The sequence below is a fragment of the Peromyscus leucopus genome, chromosome 4, assembly GCF_004664715.2.
Source record: "Peromyscus leucopus breed LL Stock chromosome 4, UCI_PerLeu_2.1, whole genome shotgun sequence".
Taxonomy (NCBI): domain Eukaryota; kingdom Metazoa; phylum Chordata; class Mammalia; order Rodentia; family Cricetidae; genus Peromyscus; species Peromyscus leucopus.
Window position 1 is genome coordinate 50,780,900 of NC_051066.1, and position 22,869 is coordinate 50,803,768.

Here is a 22,869-nt window from a genome sequence, read left to right on the forward strand (position 1 = left end):
CCTCGGGTGAGGCTTCTCTGTTGCTTTCACTCTTGGTGGGCAGTGAAAGGCCAGTGGGACTGTGGGAGAGAGGGAAATCACAAACGGAGGGCTGGCTCATTTAAATAGATCCTTTCCCTGCCAACGCCCAGGAATCCAGGCAATCAGCTGATTTTCCAGCCGCCACAAGAAATAACCTTAGGTGGCTCATTACTCAGAGTACTCTGTACTCCAATATCTTGGTGAAATTTGTCCTAAACACAAATTTTTGCATCTGAAAGAGGCCAAAGCTTCCCCAGGCCAAAGATGGCTCAAAGGGTAAAGGTGTTGTTACCAAGGCTACAGACCTGAGTTGCATCCCTGGAGCCCTCCTGGTGGAAGGAGAGAACTGACATCCAAACATCGTCCACACGATAAATACATTCATACATAATAAATGTGACTTTTGTGTATTCATTTATTTAAACATTTTTGTGTGCATGAATATTTTGCCTGCATGAATGTCTGTGCACCACATCCATGCAGGGCTCTCAGGGGTCAGAAGAGGACATTGGATTTCCTGTGACTGAAGTTACAGATGGGTGTAAGCTGCTATATGGGTGCTGGAAATTGAAGAGTCTGGGTCTTCTTGATAACAACTTTGAGCCCAGAGGGAAGCCCCACACCTTCTCCTTTGCCGCATGACTTCTGAGCACACTCAACATTCTATGGTGCTGAGGCATGGATGAAGAGTTGGATGGCGGAGTTAGGTCCCTGTAGCATCACAACTGTACTACAGCCATCTTTATTGCCTCCTTTTTTTTTTTTTTTGTTTGCTTGCTTTGTTTGTTTGGCCTCGAACTCACAGAGATCCACCTGGCTCTGCCTCCCTAGTGCTGGGATTAAAGGTGTGCGCCATCACCGCCCGGCCTTGCCTCCTGGTTTACTCACCTACCAAATAAGGTCCCCAGTCTGTCATCTCATGCTATCCAATTCACTAGCTCCCCAGTTTCCACTGTCTCTGAGTGGAGCACCTGTCACAATCCGGCCTGTGTCCCCGTCTCTTCTGGAATTCTGTGAGATTAAACTGTTTCATTTTGTGATGTTTGGGGGAAAACCAGCAGAATTAGCAATGTCACAAAAGCACCCAATGCACTTTACATGTATGTGTGAGTCAATGTACTTGGTTTCTTCTTTACTTTAAAAATAAATTCCCATTGTTATTTATTCTATTTTACTTTTGACTTTTCATGGTTGTTTTCTTCACAGTTCCTTGAATTATATTGTTACCAAGAAAGGCTGATAAAGGAAGAAACTTTGTTTTTTGTTTTTTGGTTTTTTTTTTTTTTTGAGACAGGGTTTCTTTATGTAACAGTCCTCAGACTTGCTTTGTAGACCAGGCTGGCCTCGAACTCACAGAGATCTGCTTGTCTTTGCCTCCCTAGTGCTAGGATTAAAGGCTTGTGCCACCATTGCTTGTGGAAGAGATTTTTTAAATATTTCAGACTATAAAATTTCTTGTACTAATTTATCTATGGAACTTTTTTTGGTAACAGGTCCCCAGACCTTAGCCCAACTGATGGCATGTTAGAGGCATCAGGCACCATTCTGACTGAAGAGCCCCACACGTGGACCCCAACAGCTGCCCGATGAGAACAACAACAAAAAAAAACCTCATCCATCACAGTCCACAGTTCTGGGCAAGTCCCAAAATGCACTAAGCTTGCTTTTTGGCTTCTGTTACCTCTTACTGTTAATTATTCTTGCTAATTGAAGTGTGTCAGTCAGGATATGATTTTTGTGCATAAAAAGCCAAGATCAGTAAGGCTACATGATTGGGCAAGTTTCTGTGTAGCCCTCTGGCCAACGAGTGAAGACTTCTCACTGACTTTAAGAGTCCTTGTGTTCTCTGGAGGAGTTACAACAGTTTCTCACTCCCAACACACTTCTTCCTGTTGCCCCATGGAGCATGAATAAAGCACATTTGTTTGTTGAAAACTTACGCCCGTGTTTATTTCCTTTTTCCTAATCCCATCCATAATTCCAAGTGAATCCCAGACTGAATGTGACTTAGCCTTTATTTTTTTAATCTCATAAAACCCATTTTATGGCTGGGGCTGTAGCTTGTGTTGATAGAGTACTTGCTTAGCATGTACAAGGCTGCATTTGATCCCTAGTCTAGTGGTACATGCCTATCTATACCTAGCACTTGGGAAGTGGAGGCAGGAGGATCAGGCATGCAAGGTCATCCTCAGCTATCCAGTGGGTTTAAGACCATCCTGGGTGACAAGAGATCATCTGAAAAACCAAATTGTTTCTGTTAGTTGTTAGGATTTATTTTCTGGATAGACATATAGCAAACACGTTGTCTTTCCAAATGGACCCTACTTGCAGGTAAGGTCTTTTTTTACACTGTAGTCCTGACAGCATCTAACACTTAAGCACAAAGCAGATGCTTAATGCGTCTTTACTAGCCAAAGTCATCTTTTCCACAGCCTCAGTGAACTCATAAGTACCTTCACCTGTAAAATAAATCAGTTTTTTATGTGTTAAGAGATCGTGTGTGTGTGTGTGTGTGTGTGTGTGTGTGTGTGTGTGTGTGTGTGTAGATTTCAAGCAAGATGCAAAAAGTTTAAATTATGACTTGAATTTTACATGCCAATGTACTTCTAGACAGCCACGACAAAATACAAATTTATTTTATTCAAGTTGTTGAATTATTGATCAATACCATTTTCAAAAACCACTCACTACTTCTGAGGCACATAGAAAGCTTCTATAGGTAAAGAAGATATTTAACAATAAAAATGACAATGGGAACACATCTGATTTTCAGAATACTGTCTTGTCACAGATACATTTTAGTCCATAAAGAACTGCAGCCAGTTTTATTTGCATTAGACTTCAGGCCATGAGAATGACCTGAGGGTCTTTGCTTGTAGGCTGGTCTATTTGCCATGGTTGTTTGGGTCAGCAGACCGCCTCAGGATGCCCGAAGACAGCTTCGAAAGCACTGGTCGGGTAACTTGATGTGTAACAGAGTTTAGACATTGGGGTAAGTTGGTAAGTATGTGTCGAATAATCTTTTGAGTGTTCAAATTAACCATGCTGTCATACATAACTCATTTAATTGGAATTGGTGTTAATTAGACCCTGTGGTAATGAATTTTAACAAACATGACCCCCCAAAATGGACTACCTACCTATATATTTAGATTACATAGATTACCAAAAAATTATTGGTAAAGAAATGAAACCAAACCAAAGATAACACAGTATTAATGGATAATAATCAGAATTTATTTCTGAAGACAATAACATATTTCCTCATAAGCATCACAGACTGCATTTGTTGTCCATTATGAAAACTTGTAATGGACAGTGCTATCCTCCTAAACTCTGCCAAGTAATTTATACCAAATAAGGATGCATTGGCTAGTTTTATGTCAACTTGAAGCATGCTAGAGTCACTTAGGAAGAGGGAATGTCAACTGAGAAAATACCCTTGCCAGATAGGCCTGTGGGCAAGGCTTTGGTGCATTTTCTTGATTGATAATGATATGGAAGGGCCCAGTTCACTGTGGGTGGTATCACCCCTGGGCTGGTGGTCCTGGGTGCTATAAGTAAGCAGGCCGAGCAAGTAATGGGGAACAAGCCAGTGAGCATCACTCCTTGGTCTCTGTATCTGTTCCTGCCCTGACATCTCTGTATAATGGACTACAAGTTGTGAGATGAAATAACCTCCCCCCCCCCCCAGTGCTTTTGGTCACAATGTTTCATCACAGCAATATAAGACCTAAGACAAAGGGATTGCCGTTGGAAAAGAGCGTCTCTTTGTAATTAACATTAAAGTAAGCAAAAGTAGCTTTAACAAGAGCTCATTTGGGGGAACATTCTCATTTGTGCACTTTCACAGAAAGCAAACCCCAGAAAAACTAAGTGCTAAGTGAATAAAATAAGCCAATGTTATTATGACATTTAGAGTCAGAAATACTTTCCCAAACAGTTGAGGTTGTGCATAGTGAAACCACAAAGATGATTTTTAAAAGTTCTGTCTCAATGTAAATGTAAAATCGGATGCAGAAGATAGGTAAGGCATCTTCGTGAGTTTCTAGCAAGGATGCTATGATGGAAATGAGAACACACCCAGAAAGCCACTTTCATCAGCTGGAGGCAAAACCATGCAAGTGTTTGGCCTATTACATTACAGAACTTTTGCGGCTTGTTGGCTGGAATTTGTCATTAAAAAAAAAATTTAACCTTTGAGTTGGTGCTCTCGACTGTGATAACAGAATAAAGCAATGTGTATTTTTTCTTTTATTGTAGGTTTGAGTGACACATGGTGTTATGTATACAAGTAGCTATTTTTTTTTAATTTTATACTTAACTTAATTTTACATATCAGCCTTGGATTCCCCTGTCCTCCCTCCCCCCCCAATACACCCCCCATTCCCACCTCCTCCAAGGCAAGGCACGCGCACACACACACACACACACACACACACACACACACACACACACACACGTCTCTCTGAACAGTGCACCTAGCACTTTGGAATCCCTCTGCATTAGAACTTTTCTATTGCTGTGATAAAACACCATGAGCAGATCAACTTGTAGAAGGGCTTATAGTGCCAGAGGGCGAGTTCAATGCCATCACAACTAGGAAGTAAGGCACGGGGCAGCGGGCACAGCTGAGAGCTCCCATTTCAAACCACAAACAGCAAGCAAAGAGAGTGAACTCCAAATGGCACAAGTCTCTTAAGGTTTTAAAACCTGTCCCAAAGCTGGCATTGTGGTACATGCCTTTTAATTCCAGCACTTGGGAGGCAGAGGCAGGCAGATCTCTGTGGATTTGAGGCCAGCCTGGTGCACATACTGAGTTCCAGGACAGCCAGAGCTACATATTGAAATCCTGTCCCAAAAAAACAAAACAAAAAAACCTACCAAGCAAAACAAAACAAAAGGAGTTGGGGATTTAGCTCAGTGGTAGAGTGTTTGCCTAGCAAGGGCAAGGCCCTGGGTTCAGTCCTCAGCTCAAAACAAAACAAAACAAAACAAAACCAAAAACCAAAAAACAAAACCCAACAACAACAACAAAAAACTTGTCCCCAGTGACATATTTCCTTCAGCAAGGCTACACCTCATAAGCCTCCCCAAACAAGGCCATACCAGAGTATGGGGGTGGGGCACCTCATTCAAACCACCATACCCTTCATTGCACACCCGCATTGGGCTACACATACTCCTGTCTTTGAGCAATGATGTACATTTCCTACTTCTGGTAACAAATTGAACATTTTAAGTATATTCCCAATGTATCTGACTGTGAAGAAGAGAAGGGCTCATCTGTCTTGAACTGGTTCTGTGTGCATGCAGTGTGATGGCTACTCTTGGTTGTCAACTTGACTTTATCTGGAATGATCTACAATCCAGAAATGGAGGACACACTTGTGAGAGATTTTTCTGCTTGCTTTGAAGTGGGTGAATCCACTTCTAGTCTGGATCTTGAGGCGGAAAGACACGAACCTTTAATCCAAATCTTGAGGCGGGAAGACACCGTCATGCCTCCCGCTGGAAGTCTATATATAAGGACATAGAAGGATAGTTTTGCTCTTTGCCTGCTTGCCCTCACCTTGCTTGCACATCCATTCCTTCACTAGTATTGGAGTCTACTTCTTCAGGATTCCAGCATATACTGAAGACCAGCTGAGATACCCAGCCTTGTGGACTGAGCAACTACTGGATTCTTGGATTTTCTGCTCACAACCAGGCATTGTTGGATTAGATGGACTGCAGCCTATAAGTCATTCTAACAAATCCCATGTATGTGTATGTCTATATGTATATAAACACACACACACACACACACACACACACACACACACACACACACACACACACACACGTTATGCCCAGATCATGACCCCAAAGAGACCACTGAAGACCAAAAATGTCCAGAATGCAACAGCAAGGTTCATTTTATAGATACAAATCTAGACAGGGAACTCGTTCCTACACCCAATACAGTGAGGCAGGGAGGAGTTGCTTTCTTTGTGAGGCTAGCTATTTAAAGGCAAAAAACAGCAAGCCCTTCAGGGTGGTTGCAGGGGCAGGTTTGCATGGGTGCAACTCGGATTGGTTTATTTTTATTTTTGAAGGTCTCTGCTCTCTTTTAATTGGGTGAGGGTATGTAACCTTTGAATTTACTGGTTGGGGGTTACAATTATCATTTTGGGGGCTGTCCGAGACAAGTCCCAGGCTTTGTCCTTGAGCTGCTATGGGGGCTGGCTGGCCAAGCACGTGCTGACTGTGGGGGCTGACTCAGTGGCCCAGGCTCTGTCCTTGAGCTGCCATAAAGGCAGGCTGGCCTAGCATGTTCACATTGACCCATGCACATAGCTCTAAGTTGGTGAGGGGTCCCAGACAGTAAACAATCGACTGACTGAACCTTGAGCAATCAGAGTACATGCAGAAAGGGAGCTTCTGCAAGGACTATGTCTTTTGTTCATGGCCCTCCCAGAAACTGCTTGCTTAAGTCTCAGGAAACTGAAATTGAGGCCTGACCTCTGGGAGAAGCCTGAGCAGCCTGTTATGGCATCTGCTTGGTCCTTTATATATATATTTGTATATTTATATATATAAAATCCATTCCATAAGTTGTAACATTGTGACTCTGGAGAACCCTAATATACACAGTAAAGCAAAAAATCTTTGAGAGACTCTATTTATCATCTTATGACTATGCATAACTGGGTATGGATATGAATAAAAGCAGATGTATTATTGGAAGAGCCATGTGTAGGAAATTATTATATAATATCACCTATCAATCAAAATAAAAAAAACCATCCAAACCACAACTCTTAGAAACCAGCACCCCTCACCTAAGGCCCCATAGAATCATTAACTCCCGTGTCTACTATCAATCTTGACAATGTACCCCTTTAATACGAACTACTTTACTCCAAATAAAATTATCTTACTTCTTTGCAAATTGGTATGGGTCCTTACTTTTTATTCTTTGGCTAAGAGACCAAGAACCTGGAAGCACCTGGTCCATCCCCTGAGCACTACTAACATTTCCACTGGCCGAATTTTGTGTCAGTAGATGTTACTTGCATACTGAATTTACTAAAGAGTTGAAACATTTCTTTACAAAGGATTCTAGTCTCCATCTCTCCTCACACAGAAAAAGGATATTAACTCTCCAAACACCCACGCCTCAGTTTATAGCTCTGGTAACTGGAAAGTCCTGCTGTACTTCAAAAGCACACAGACAAGCATATGGAGTACTTATGGAGAAAGTTCATTTGTATTTAAAGAAATGAGCTTTCACAACCGTCAGCCACAAAATGGTCTAACTCTGTCAGTAATCTAGAAATGTCAGATTTAAAAGTTATTTTTTCAAAATATCTTCAAAGTACTGTTTTAGGCAACTATGTTCTCTAAGTATTGTGTGTTTGCATGTAGATTTACCAAAATTGAAGTCCTAAGTCCTCGGAGTGAAGGGGGTTTTCCTATATTTTCACAAAGTACCAGGCATCAAACTAAGTTTTATAGATGGGGGACTCACAAAACCTTTAATACTAACTAGCAATTATCTTTCCTGTCCCCGGAAGTCAAGAAAACACAAATCTGAAATTTCAAAGCATCCCTCATTTACTGAAAATTAGAGAAAATCTTCTCAGAGAAAAAACAAACCCAGCTTTGGGGATAGAGTGGGTTTGTCTCCGTATCACTGCAGTACAGTAAGAAGTTCTGGGTCTCTCCTTCACATGGGAAAGTGGTGTTTCTGTTAGATAATAGCCTGTTAATGCACAAAGGCAACATGCACACATTGAAGTACTGCTGAAAAATGGTGATGACTTCAGGGCAGGGCCCATGCCCAGCAGCACACGGGCACCACGAATAAGCTCGATGCTGGTTTGGGTTTTAGAATCTTTGTGTGGCATTTATTCTCTAAAACTTTACAGCTCTTTTGCTTCTGTTACGGTTTCTGGTTCTGTTTTTATGGGATTTCTGTGTGTGTGTCTGAGTCTGTTGCCTGTGCTTTTTCTTTGGCTCCTTTTTTCTGTTTGTCTTTACTATTTTTTAGGTGCCTGTTTGTTTTCTAATGAGAAAGGCTGTGGATTTCGGTGGGTGGGGAGGTAGGGAGGACTTGGGAGGGGTTGGGGGAGGCAATTAGAATATATTGTATGAAAAAAATCTATTTTCAATAAAAAATTAAAAACAATTAAGAGAAAAATGGTGATGGCATTTGCTCAAATGAGGTTGGAATAACCTTCAATTAGTAAAAATGCAGTACCTTTAACGTGCAATAAAAGGAGGTATGCCTGTACATCAGTTTGTCACCACAGAGCATGTCATGTAACACCACACTGGCAGAGGGGGTCTATTCAAATGAGCTCAAAAATTTATTGCATGTTTACCAACTGGTTCAGCTGGACAACTGTTATTAAAATGCTACACACATGCTGACTACAGAACTGGCCCAAGCTTTCACTTACCTCATAACTTACCGCTTCCCAACCATTTCCTGTACCTTCCAGAAGCAAGATTTGGAATATTGGACAAATTTAAGAATGCTTGGAATACTGACACCTAGGAGCACAAGGTAGTTACTTACTGAAAACTTCGTAGGAAAAGAGGTTGAGGAGGAAATGGGCTATGACAAGGCCTTGTAGTCTATGGCCTACCAGCTGTTTTAAGGACTTAAGCTTCTAGTGAAAAGGAGATCCAATCTAGGATATAGGGGACTCTGACAGATTCTCAGACACCACCTTGGCTACTCTACTAGGGAGGAGTTACCGTAAGCAGGGATGGGAGTCAAGAGACACAGACAACAATAATCTGAGAGAGCCATGAGAGCATGGATGAGGGATAAAGCAGTGTCAGTCATGAGAAGTGCATCTTGGATTATTTCGAAGGGAGAGCAAACAGCATTTCCTGTTGGGTTGAAGATGGGCTGTGAGGATGAAGACTCAAGGACGACAAGGTTGTTCTGGCTTAGGCAGTTTGAAGAATTATGTAGTCACCAGCTGAGAGACTGTGAAAAAGGGCAACTGAGGGAAGGTGAGATCAGTGTTGGACAGGGTTGAAGATGTTTTCTCAGGTCTGAAGTTTGGGTGGTGTTCCAGATGAGGCCCATCAGTTGGAAAGGTCACTCGGTGTACGTGCATGGAAGCCATTAGTAAGCACAGAGAAGAGAAGCTATGCCTGCCGTGGTTAAGAGCCTTCCAGAGGCTTTTATTCCATATTTCAGAAATGGAAAGACTTGCAGGCTCCTCTCAGGAAATTTAAATGCCCTGAAAAAGGGGGTGGGGTGGGGAGAGCAGGCAAAACTTTATGAAACACAGATAAAAACAAGCAAATTATAAACATAATTTAAAGATAGAATTTATTCTCTGATGGTTTAGTCATGCAAACTGTACATAAAAGAAAATAGTACAGTTTGTGTAACATTGCAAATATAAGGACTCAAAATGCTAGGTACAGAAGTAGTGTGATATCGGGAAGTCAAAATGGAATTTTTTTGTGTTTATACAACTAATAATGATTTTTATTTGCGAGTACAGACTGATTTACAATGAGAGCTTTGTCAGCTGTGTTAAGTTCGTTAACCGTTACATGACTTCTCACATCTATGTACTTCTACTTTACAGTTGCAAGAATCTGTTACCAAAGAACCGAAGCTTTCACAAATCTGAAGATGAAAGAAAAATGTTGAGGGTGCAGAGTGAGACATGAAGGCTCTAACCAACCTTATTCATCTACAATGAAAAGAGTTTGCCTGGAGAATTCATGTTTTGTGCCTTTGAGATCAACTCCTTAGCGTAACTATGACAAAACCATGATTAAAATTGATTACTTTTAATATGAGATCAGGTTGAAAGTAACAGACACAAATAGAATCAACAACCAGAATGCTCTCATTTTTAATAAGCCAAGTAATAAAATTCCTATTATCCTCTTACTTAAAAGTCCTGAAATGTCATTTATATAATTTGCATGTTTCCCAGTCTGGAACTTAGGCAGGTGGGATTCCCCTGAACTCTCAAGGGTACTCCATACATACAGGCTTTGGAAATGTCAGTCTCATTAAGAGATGGCACCGAGACCACGTGATAGTGTAGTATGGATGCAGAACAGACTACACAATTTATAAACACATTACAGGTATTTACAGAATGGAATCCTGCTTGAACGCCAGAAGTTGCTACTGGGTAGGACTCAACTATTTTACAAAGTTTTCTTACACACATCTACTACTTTTTTATTTTTAATGTTTAACAATTTAGTCTATTTAAAATATTGTACTGTATTTTGAACATAACTGCAGAATAAAAATAGATAATGGCACATTAGAAAACTCAGTATTCCACAGATGACTGGGTAATGAGCAAAGTTGAACTACAATCATCTCATCAGAACAAGCTACTTCATGGAATGTTAGTTCTCCAAGCCCGCACAGTAATGGCATCTGAAACTGCAGTCATCTACTGCCAGCATCACACTGAAGGCATCGTTAAACATTCAAGCAAAGATCGCTGGCATAAACTATTGGAAGATGCACACACACACACACACACAGACACACACACACACACACACACACACACACACACACACACACACCAGACACACACACTCATTCTCTCACTCACTCACATTCCCACATTATAATTACATTGTTCTAAAGATAGATACTGATTTTTTTCCACGAGAAACATTATCAAAATTGGCTACTAAAAGATGACAGTGCTTTCACAAGAGTAAGTACAAGTTAGCTCGCAAGTACAGGAACAACAATGAGGGGAACAGTCTTAAATTTCTAAGTCGTAATTTTAGGCTTTTCTGGCAACCACACCATACTTCATTATGCATAAACTTCTCACTTTGTCACCTGAAATCTGCAAAACAAAACAAAACAAACCACACTCAACAATAGAAACCAAAACAAAACAAACCCCAAAATGACAAGAGCAAATTTTAAAAATTACTAGACATCTGACAACCCTGTATCATACATTATATAATTTCATAGTTTTCAGCCTCAAGAACACAGGTTTAAAATACTGAATTTAAGACTTAAAAAATCAAGTCATTTTTTGAAATGCTCAAGATTCCAAAATTTTTGTCTACTTAATCTTAAAAACATTGCAGGGTGGTGAACGACTTTGATTAGTCTATGAATGTGCACAAAGCACTAATGTTTTACTACTTTTACTCACTTAAAAAAAAGTGTTTCTAATATTCTTCCTTTTGCATAATGTGCAAAATAAAAGGCAAACAGATTAAAAGGAACTTTCTGTCTTTTCTTCCCTAGTGCCTTACGTTCATATTACAAAGTCAATAGGGACTCTGCAGAACTTTGGTATAAATGATAACAAGACTACCATCACAGCTCAGGGTGAAGGGGTGGGCAAAGAAATGGGGGTGGGAAGAGTGATTCAGTCAACACCCCCATTTATTAAAACACCACTAAACAGAAGTCAAACAACCCACAATGAATTATGGTACAATTTACACATTGAGCACAAAAAAATTAATAAATCTAACAATACTTATAAAAAAAGCAAAATCAGTCTTCCAGAGACTAAAAACTTGTTCAGTCTGATCATGTTACTACACCAACTCTAGAGCCAAATATAACTTCAAGTAAAAAAGACAAAAAAAAAAAAAATTACAACCACAGATTTCGCATAAATGCAAACTGGTCTTTCCTTGATTTCCCTTTGAAGTCACTAGTCAGTATCTAAAGCTGCCGCACTGAGGGTCTTTAATCAACTTCCTGAGGGCTGTGGCTGGGAGGAAGGAGCCATGACCATCTGGGAGAGCGCAGGCTCCGTGCTCTGGTCCGCCATCTGGGTGAGGACTGAAGTAGCCACAGCTTCTGCCTTTGATGTTGAGCTGACTCCATTGGATGTGCTGACAGAGCTGTGCTGAATTGCTTCTGTATGTGGGCTGCTTGGCACGGAAAGGTCTTCTGAACTGTCATCTTTATCAGCAGCTGAGTAAAAAGAAAAATCATTCATTTTCTCAGAAGTATAACAAGAGAGCATTAATGAGTCGAGTCCCCACACAAAGCTGGAAGGGGTTTTACAGTACCGGTGACTCAGGACAAGCTGCACAACTGAAATAAACTGGAGAGTGGCTCCAATCAGAAAGTAGGCAACTGTGTCTGCAACAGGCCAAATGAAGGCACGCCTGTGTATCACAGGGTCATCAGACTTGCTAAATAGGGTCAAAGAAAACAAGGTAGGGCCAGGTAGGTGGTGCATGTATTTAATCCCAGCACACAGGAGGTAGAAGCAGACAATCTCTGAGATCAAGGCCAATCTGGGCTATATAATGAGACCCTATCATGAAATAAACAAACAAAATAACAAAAAGAGGCATCTTTTTTCCATACATCTGTAATCCCAGGACTCTCCAGAGACAGAGACAGAAGGATTGCTAGTTTGAGGACAACCTGGGCTACAGAGTTCTAGGCCAGCATCTAGCTACACAGCAAGACCTGGTCTTTAATACAACAACAAAGTAAGGCAAGTGGCTGAAATATAGCTGCTCATAGATATAATCAGCATGTACTGAGCAACACATTTAACAAAACTAGTCTATCTGCTTACCTGTTACCCTTATTAATAGGTTAAAAAAACTATTTATAACCACATGAATAAACAAAATGAATCTTACATACAAAATTGTATTTTCAATTATTCCCTCTGCATTTACCAGAACTTTATTTTTTTGTGCCTGAATTTCCATCCACTGCAGTCATGGATGATTACAACACCTACATCTAATGATGCATACACATGAGAATAAGTAATATTCAAAGACTAAATGTCGCCAGCTGTTAGAGCTATACAAATGAATTGAGATTCAAATACATATCCATATACAACCTAAGATATTGAAACTGAAGAAACATTCAGGAAAGAGCATCTAAGTATTTGTGGAAACAAATTTACAATATTTAGACCTGAGCAACCAATCTCTTACATCTTTATTTTATTAGACTAGTAGAATATTTTGATATTCAACAGATAGCTATTTTCTAATTTGCAAGTTCTAGATACAATGATGACATACACAGTTGGTCCCATCCTTTAGTCATTGATGCTGTTCTTTCCTTTTTCACATGCAGTCCCTCTTTGGATTTATTTAATCTGCTCCTTGTTTTTCTTGACTTATCACAGTGGCATATTATTCCTAACGATACAGCTTAGTTTTGTTTCCTGCTCTACAACAGACAATACCATCCTACTAGACACATTGTCATCTTTCCTTCCCTCTCTTAGGGTTTTGAAACAGGGTCTTACTGTGTGGCCGAGGATGGCCTTAACCTCATGGCCAATCCTCTTGCCTCAGCCTTCTAGGTGCTGGGATTACAGGTGTGTGCTGACATGCCCAACTTGGATGTTTTCTTTTCCATGTGACTTGTTTCACCTGGCATTAAAAATAAGTTTTAGTTAAGTGTTTAGAAAGTATTAAGGCTGTCTAGCGACTGAGAATGTAGACCAGCCTACTTACTGATGGGCCAGATGCCTATTGACAATGGACCTTATGGAACAATTACCCCATGATTTGTTATGTAGAGGGTGGACAGTAGGTACCTTGTAAAGGGAGAAATAATTGACAAGTATAACGGGCACAAATAAAAGTACTCATTTTGAGAGTTTTCTGAAATATAGTAGTTCTTATAGAATTTATACATCAGCATCAAATCCAAGTCTTTTTGAAAAGCAGATTTTAAGATATATTAGTGAAATGAGATCCTATCTTTTCCATAATGTGTTGTAAGTGCAAAAATGTTTCCCTGAATCAAATCTGACCTCAAACTACAATTTTAAAAAATCTCAATCAGAAATCTTAATATATGAATCAGAAAAAAATACTTTAGGCAACAATGAATGCTGTAACATACTTCTAATTCTATTCTTCCACCAATGTAACAATCACGTGTTTAAAGAAAACACTGCCAATAACAATTCAAATGGAGAATATTAAAAAGCTGTTATTTTACTATTATTCTCCATCAAAACAACAAGCTAACTCTTCGTCTGAATGTTAGGTTCCAGAAAAACATCAGCTCTCAAAGACAGGGAAGCTGACTGGTAATATGAGAAAAAAATAAAAATATAGGGAAATAACTCAAAATGAAACAGTTAGAGGAGTGCTTATCCAGAGACTCACAGAAATGGCTAAAGCACATCTTTAGGCAGTACAAAGAATAACCAGTTATAAATTAGGTAATTATAATGTGTTATAAAATACCTTTGCAATGTATTACATATGTACTTATGTCTAGCTTTAGTAGCTGAGGGGAGAAAAAGACCAGAATAATCAAAGATACTAGAAAGACACATATGCTGCCCTCAGAGAACCACTTCTAGCTTAAATCAGATGTTTGAAAATTCAACTCCTCTTGCTCTGTGATGTGTTTCAGTGTGTGGAAGCCAGAGGACATTTTGTGGGAGTTGGCTCTCTCCTTCTAACTTGTGAAGACAGGGCATCCTTTCGCACTTGTTATGTGTACTACAGACCTGCTGGCTTGTGACCGTCCACAAGACCGTCTCCTGTCTCTTTCTCTACAGATGCTTAACCAGCATCTGGCTTTTTTATATGGTTCCAGGGATAGAACTCAGGTTGTTAGATTTGTACAGCACATGCTTTGCCTGCTCAGACATAAGCCCGGCAATCCAATTCTTTACCTAGGTTCCCTACCTATGTTCATACATATATTCAATAATAAAATGTATTGATATTCAATTAGGCTCAAGAAGCTTCCATTTATAATTATACAGAAAATAATACATTTTACATTATATATGCTCTATCTAGAGAATAGAAATTCATACCAATAAGATCATGAAAATAAGTATTAAAAGTGCATTGTGATGTTTTTTCAATCAGGTTTCCTATTATGTAACAACTAGGGTGCTCATCACTCAGTTTACCCATACTGAAGGGTTTCTTAGGATGTGGTACAGAACTTTCAGTACTGAATTTCATTAGACAATGTTTCAACTGAGACCTTAGGACTGCTAGTACTGCCACTCTGACCTAAAAGATTTGTAATAACGTTGAGCTTCATTACACCTAGCTTTCTTTCACAGATAGTTAGAAGATTCAGCTGGCACTGCAGCTCATCACCACTGACTGGATGGGCTATATTCAGAGTGTGGAATTTATTTCTTCAACATCTATTTGCCTAATCTTTGTTACCTTGACTACTGACCGAAATCAGATTTATATACAAATTTAAAATAGAATTTTAAGTCAGGCAGGGTGGAATATGCCTTTAGTTCTAGCACTCGGGAGGCAGAGGCAGACGGATCTCTGAGTTCGAGACCAGCCTGGTCTACAGAATGAGTTCTAGGACAGCCAGTGCTACACAGAGACACCCTGTCTCAACCCCCACCCCTAATAAATAAATAAATACATAAATGAAAATTTAAATTTTCAACTAACCTGATTATCTAAGAGTTTATGAATTATTAAGAGTTTATGAATGAAGGTTTTCAGTCATTTTACTTAACAATAGAGACATTAACACTTCTGTATGCTTAAAATGATGTCAAACAATCATTAAATCATTGGTTTGTAAACTGGAGAGATGGCTCAGAGGTTAAAAGCATGGCTGCTCTTCCAGAGATCCTGAGTTCAATTCCCAGCAACCACATGCTGGCTCACAACCATCTATAATGAGGTTTTGTGCCTTCTTCTGGCATGTGCCGGAACACTGTATACATAATAAATAAATAAATCTTAAAAAAAAAAAAATCATTAGTTTGCATTGGGCAGTGGTGGCACACGCCTTTAATCTCAGCACTCAGGAGGCAGAGGGAGGTGGATCTTTGTGAGTTCAGGGCCAGCCTGGTCTATAGCATGAGTTCCAGGATAGCCAGGGTTATAAGAGAAACTATCTCGAAACCCTCTCCCCACAAAAAACAAAAGAACCCCCAAAAACGTTGGTTTGCATTTATTGAGCAATAATAATTAAATAATTGAAACTGTAGATTATTTTCAATTAAATACAATGTAAGAGTTAATTTCCTAATTTTACAAAATCATTCATAGATTTCCTTTTAAACCATCAAAATCCAAGGAGGCTTTCTTGTTGAAGAAAATCATGTATGCATAATGTTGAACTCAGTAGCATCTATGGGAAATTATGTTGTTAAATCAGATGGGAACCGTAATGGCCTCATCCCTACAGCAATCACTGTTAATACAAATCCCAAACATAGTTCTATATGGTTCCAATTTACTCAACAATGTGTTTCACTGGCCTGTCAAAATGACTAGATATCAAATAACAGAGATTTATATGCTCAAAACAGACAAAAATCAGTATTCTAAATATATATGGCAATTGAGAGTAGCTACATCTACTGAATCTTTTAAATTAAAAAATATTGCTCATTTTGATGAAACTGCTTACAATTGACTACAAATAAAGATGGTAGCCATTAAGTTTTATTGTAAGTACCTGAGGAACTGTTTGCATCCAATACAAAATGTTTCCTTCTTTTGAATTACTGACATCGGCAAATTAAAATGAAGTGGATACATATGGTTGAAACAATCTTCACATTTACAAATATCCTGAAATATCACTAAATCATAAAAACGAAAGGCCGTGGGTTATGTATTATAAATGTTGCCTAATGCATCCCCAGCTCTGTTATTTGTTACGAATAATTTATATGTGACGGACAAAATTGGCGATTTACTCAGGAGTAACAGCTGGTTCCAACACTGCATCTCGTCAAGAAGAAGGACATTAGAGAAAGGAAAAAAGCACAATTAACCTCGACAAAGCTGGAAACAGAAGAATCTCATTGGTGGGGGGCATGAAGGAAATTTTTAAGAAAATAATTTCAATACTGTTCTGTTTTAGCATTTTTATGACTAATGTGATGGTGCCACATAAAAGCTCACAACCACACAAACACTGTCCAATGGTGACACTCTCTAAAAAAGAATAATAAGATATGACACTATAAATGGAGAGTGTGTGGTTGAATGAAGACAGTGGATTAAAAACTTCTCATCATTACTAAATGGGGTTCTGTCAATTCGAGAGTAAGTGTTAGCTGTGACAACAAAGGACCGCTGACAGGAAACACTGTACTTCAGACTGTTTAGCTAGCCAACTTCTGATCCATACTAATGCCTAGGGAAACTGGGCTTCCCACCCCAGACTATCACAACCTTGCAGAAATCCTGATATTTACTCCTAAGGACCAGAACGACGACGACGACAGCCTGCACTTTTTCCTGGGAGCTCTGCTCACCCTGGCAGTCTGCCTGTCACTGCCGTGGCCTACAGCGGTAGGTGATGGACCATTACTCACCGTGGTAGCCAGACTTCTTCTGCATGGCGGTTACAGGGCAATCTTTATGAGCCAGGAGAAGCTGTTTCAGCTGTGCCACTTCATTTCTCAGCAGGGTGACTTCGCTCTGGAGAAGAAACAACCCATGTGCCTTACCAGTGAGATAAAACTTATTTGACTATTTAAAGAAAGTGAGGCTTAAGGTACGAAAACTGGATCTTTTTGGCATAATCAATATACATCAGTTTTGTGTTTTAGCATTTATACAAAAGTTTTTAGTTTAAAAAACTGAAATCATATCAACACCATAACTGCATCCTAGCTTACCATTGCCATGGGAACCCTTATGCACTACAGGTCTTCTTTATTTTACGTACGTTATATGCTCTTTTGATTATTTAAAAACTTGAAAATGTCAATAATTAGGATGGATTTTCAATGGTTCCATTCACTTTTTAAAAATGAAAAGTTCATCCTGGAAATGCAATTAAGCAAATTTAAAGTTTATAAACAAAGAAATTACATTTATTCAAGAATCATGGATCTTTAAACTTAATTGTTGAGCACCGTCTGGGCACCAGAACCAATGAAAGTGATGTACTGTTAAATGTATTTGCTGCCTGTGACATACAAATCTAAATTTAAATGTTATGTTCATGGTGATCTGTTTCATTCCTTACAACAGAGGACTTTAGCCTTTGTTTAGGATGCATTCATTTTCCAAGTTCTACATCAAAGTTTCCAACTGAACAAGTCATTCTAATTCCTTTGGTTCAGCACCATATATTAAAAGCAGAAATTGGTGATCATTTACCAACACTTATGAGTTAGAAATACTATGGACTTAATAAATTAGTAGCATTAAAAAAGTCACTATAAATATTTCTTCTCATCTGGATTTCCATTAACTCTAACCATCTGGGTTTCACCCATGAACCCCAAACTATTAACAAATGAGAATATTTAGCACACTGGAAGACATGAAATTGCAGGCACATAATCCACCAACACCTTTTTTAGACAGGATATCACTGCATCCCAGGCTGGCCTCTAAACCACAGCAATTCTCCTGCCCTAGGCCTACGTGCTGGGTTACTCCAGCCTCCACTTCACCTTTTAACCCAGAAAGCTGGATGTGAAATACTTCAGCAGATTAGTCTTATTAGGACTTCTTAAGTGACTGATGACAGAAACAAAATCATGAGAACCAAAGTCAAGCAATCTGAAAAGTGAGTGTGTGCAAAGTTTTCCACACCCCTACAACACTGCAACAATGTACTAAAGCACAGAACAAACTTTGTGCTAGTATAACCCGAATTAGTAAGAGGTGAAAATATATTTAGAATACTGTATTTAAGAATAGACAGTGGGGGCTGGAGAGATGGCTCAGTGTCAAGAGCACTGGCTGCTTTTCCAGACAATTCCCAGCACCTGCATGGCAGCTGACAACTGTCTGTACTCTAGTTCCAGGGGATCCAGCATCCTCACACAGACATATATGCTATAAAAGAAAAATAGGTGTTTGTAGATTCCTCTCCAACAAACATGACTGCACCAGCACTGCGGAGTAAGCGAGGTTCCCAGTACCAGCCATGGTCTCCCTCTTGTGAAATGGGTTTCAAGTCCAATCAGGAGGTGTCAGTTACCACCGAGGGTGCATGCCACTGCACCAATAGGGTTGTTGTGTTATGCTGATCATTGATATGGTTTATAGGTGTCATAGCTGGGTTAAGACTGTTGACAACCTCCCTCCTTTTGGAAGCATGTATGGCACCTTCTGGTGTCATGAAAGTTAGTCAGGGAAGCAGCATTTAGGTTAGTTCCAGCTCAGGGGCCTCTGGGCCTTGTTTCCGAAGTGTATGGTGTCTTACCAATAGGGACTTACCTTCCACCTCCAGGGTGTGGGTGGAGGTGGGGGTGGTAGGGAGAGGGTAACCAAGGGCAACAGCAATAGACTGTATGTTTTCTGAGTCTCCTGGACAGCCCTGGCCAACAACTAAAAAGAGGGTAGATCACGTCTGGTACTGGCGATTTTGCTACATGGTCTTTGGCTCTTGGAGGAAGTTTTGTCCACCCAGATGAGAAAGGCTCATAAAAACTATGTATATATATTCATATACAGAGTATTATAGTTTTTTGGGTTATGTTCTGGAAATAGTAAACAGTTTAGTTCCTTGTGGCTTTTCCAGATGTCCTATTGTTATTTTACCACCTGTGTCCTCTTGTATTGATGAGCCCCCTTTCCCACCTCCTGTATCAGACTACTTGTACACTGCTAGTCCCCTTTATCCTCCTTCCCCACCCCTACCTCTTCTGGATTTACCTTCCTGCCTCTCCCTAAGGAGCCCCTCCCTTTTCTCTGAGCAGATCTCTTTTGCCCTCTTAATCCCCTCTCACCCACAAAGTCTCACCAACACAACTGACTAAATGTTAGCTGAACAAGGAACACCACCAACGAACATGCCAAACTGAATGGAGAAAAGCCCCAAGGCCTCAACTCTACACAAAGAACTCTAGGCAACTGAGGAAAGTTGGGAGTGGAGAGTCGGTGCTCTTAAGGAGAACATACCAATTGTTTGTCTAGTATCAGACTCCTCCTCAAAACACACATACAGGTAGCATTAGATAGACTCAACAGGACACACACACACACACACACACACACACACACTATATATATATATATAATATTATAGTTATATATAGATATATATTTATATATAGTGTATTAGATAGATAGATAGATAGATAGATAGATAGATAGATAGATAGATAGATATAGATATGTAGTAATAATTAGTTGCAAAAAAGAGGCCATGAATTTGAAGGACAGTGGGGAGGGGTGTATTTTGGTTTTGCGGGGAGTAAAGGTGAGAGAGAAATGTAAAAAAAAAAAAAAAAATTAAAAGGTTTTATTAAGAACAAAAAAAGATACACTTAAATCACTTTATTAACATGAATATCTGAAAATGTAAGCAACAGTAATTAATATTCTAACAGGTTTGGCAAAGAATAATTTTTGTGGTCTATGTATAAATCAGAAATATAATGTTTCATTTTATTTAAAAGAAAAAAATTAATTTTATTCTAAAAAACTGGAAGTTTCTGAGTAAAATTCACTTACCATGATAATGATGATAATATTTACTAAATCCTAGTATATGTTTGGAGTTTATGTTGTTTAGTAAGTCGTGATTAATCTGTTTTTCAAATTATTAAAATTAGATGGTTAAAAATAAGTTTTGTAAATGATTATTTATTCTAAAATAACCAAATCAATATGCAAAATGCAACAAAGGCTTTTAAGGATGTCTGTCTCATATACACGTAATGAAATCTTGTTATAAAATTTAGTTTGGGCCAGGTGGCAGTGGCACATGCCTTTAATCCCAGAACTCAGGAGGCAGAGCCAGGCGGATCTCTGTGAGTTCGAGGCCAGCCTGGTCTACAGGAATGAGATCCAGGACAGTCACCAAAACTACACAGAGAAACCCTGTCTTGAAAAAACAAAAACAAAAAAAAGTTTGGGTAAGTGCTATTCAGGTTGGTAAAAACAGTTTTCTAAGCATTTAAACGATTGTATTTATAGTACTTTGCAGATAGATTTAAGGAAGAAGGAAGTGTCCCTGTTCCTATTAGTTGTGTTTATTTAGGAAGATTCACTGAAAACTGGAAATGGATAATTCAAAAGATTGATCTAGTCACATGCTCACAATACCAGCTACTTGGTAGCTGAGGCAGGAAGGTCTTGAGTTTGGAGCAAGTTTGGGCAATTTAGTTGTCTAAGCTGAGATTCCTAAGTAATAAAGAAGGCACTGGTGCAGAGTGGTGAGGCTCTGGTTTCAATTTCTAGTACTGCTGACCTGTATTAACAAGCTACAACTGATTACCATTACTTTCCAGTTAATTGGTAGTTCAAAAGCTACTACTGGAGAATAGCCACAAGTCAAAAGCAAAATGATGAAAACAGAGAGAAAGGAGGAAGGACAAAGAAGGGAAGGAGGGAGAAGGGAGGATCGACACGTTGGTGCTACCTGATACTTGTATTGGAAATCTTACCAAAGACTTGAATGGGGACGAAGCCTTACAATCTGTATAGTACATGAGGTCCTAAGAAATGTATGAGGCACATCGGCAGGGCAGTAGGAACTCATTTGTTCTGCCACTGGCCAAATTGTACCCGTTCTGTGAATAATTAGAATCCTTCAGTTTCCAAAGCTGGCACCTTTCATGATCACTATATTCACTTAAAAAAAAAAAAAAAGGAACAAAATAAAATTGTAATTGTAATTAAAAGAATGTAAAACCTGCCACTGAAACTACTTTATGGTTAATATAAACCAAAAACAAACAAACAAACAAAACAACCCAGTAATATTTTTAAAGTTTTTGAGAACTTTATAAAGTTCAAGCAAAGTAATTAGGGTATTTGTGTACCACACAAACAGTTACACATAAAATTTCTTCACTATGCTAGTGTTGAAAGTTTAGTATTACTTCATGTCATTTTCACAAAGGTTTAGAAACCATGGTTTACTATAGAGTCCATATATATGCAGTATACATCATGTCCTCAATAAAGTTTTGGAGGATCATCTAGCGAGAAATGGAAAAACTATGTTCCTAACTAATAAGCACAAGTAAACTGTGCATTTGTGCCCCATACCTGCAGCTGGCCATTTAGTGAACTCAAGTCTTCTGCTTTCTTCTCTAAGGACTGAACCCAGACTTTCCTTTTCTGTCGGCATCTTGAAGCTGCTGCTCTATTTCGTTCTAGAAACTTTCTCCTTTTCTCATCAGGATCTTCATTAGCTGCTCTTCTTCGTCGGCCACTTGTATTTTGGGTCTGCGGAGTTGTGTGAGCCGGAGAAGCCTGTGACAACATGGAGAGAAACTTGTATTATTATTGTGTAGTGAGTAAATTAAAACGGACAAGACACGGCATTAAAGGGAGAGTGCTGCTTAACTTTATGCTCTAAAACTTGATGACATCAGTACTTTGGAACAACATGAAAATCACCCTGGGGCTGAATTCCTTTTACATAATAACTAAGCTATATGATAGCAAAATACTCAATGTGATGTTCAAGTATGTGTATTTGTGACTGTCTTGCTAAAGAAACACAGCAGTAAAATGACTAATGACATTCTGCTATATCCATAGATCAGTGCCTTGTTCAGCCATCATCAGAGAAGCTTCCTCCTGCAGTAGTTGGGAACAAACACAGAGACCCACAGCCTGATAATAGGCATGCACAGGGCTTGCTTGGGTTGCACCAGATGGGGTCTTAGAAATGAAAGGAGAAGTAGACATACACCCCCATCCCTAACCAGAAGTTATCTTCAATCGATAGTCACTTGCAAATGAAAAATTAACGTTCTCCATGGCAGTCTCACTGGGGAAACAAACCACTCTTAAGACTAGACTGAGTGCCCAGCAGTCAATGGCCAACCAATCTAACTCAATGGCATCTTTGGAGGATCATTATCTCATAATGTTAAGTCAGGGAATTCATTTTATTTTTACCTTATGTTCCTTTGTGTATATTGTGGCTTCCGGTTT

The 22,869-nt window shown here is 39.3% G+C and overlaps 1 protein-coding gene across 4 annotated transcripts in view; it reads right to left on the bottom strand.

Moving 5' to 3' along the window:
* Nucleotides 1-9,335: 9,335 nt before the first annotated feature.
* Nucleotides 9,336-22,869, bottom strand: part of Atf2 (activating transcription factor 2) — a 92,020-nt gene continuing 78,486 nt past the window's right edge. For 3 of the 4 annotated variants that reach the window (XM_028880624.1, XM_028880627.1, XM_028880626.2), the window contains 3 exons: nucleotides 21,973-22,179; nucleotides 17,328-17,433; nucleotides 9,336-11,971 (listed from right to left, as the gene is read on the bottom strand). In XM_028880624.1, coding sequence (XP_028736457.1) covers nucleotides 11,745-11,971; nucleotides 17,328-17,433; nucleotides 21,973-22,179 — 540 coding nt within the window. In that variant the 3' untranslated portion in view covers nucleotides 9,336-11,744. Of the gene's footprint in view, nucleotides 11,972-17,319; nucleotides 17,434-21,972; nucleotides 22,180-22,869 lie in introns of those variants that run through there. The other variant, XM_028880625.2, reaches the window with a different exon arrangement.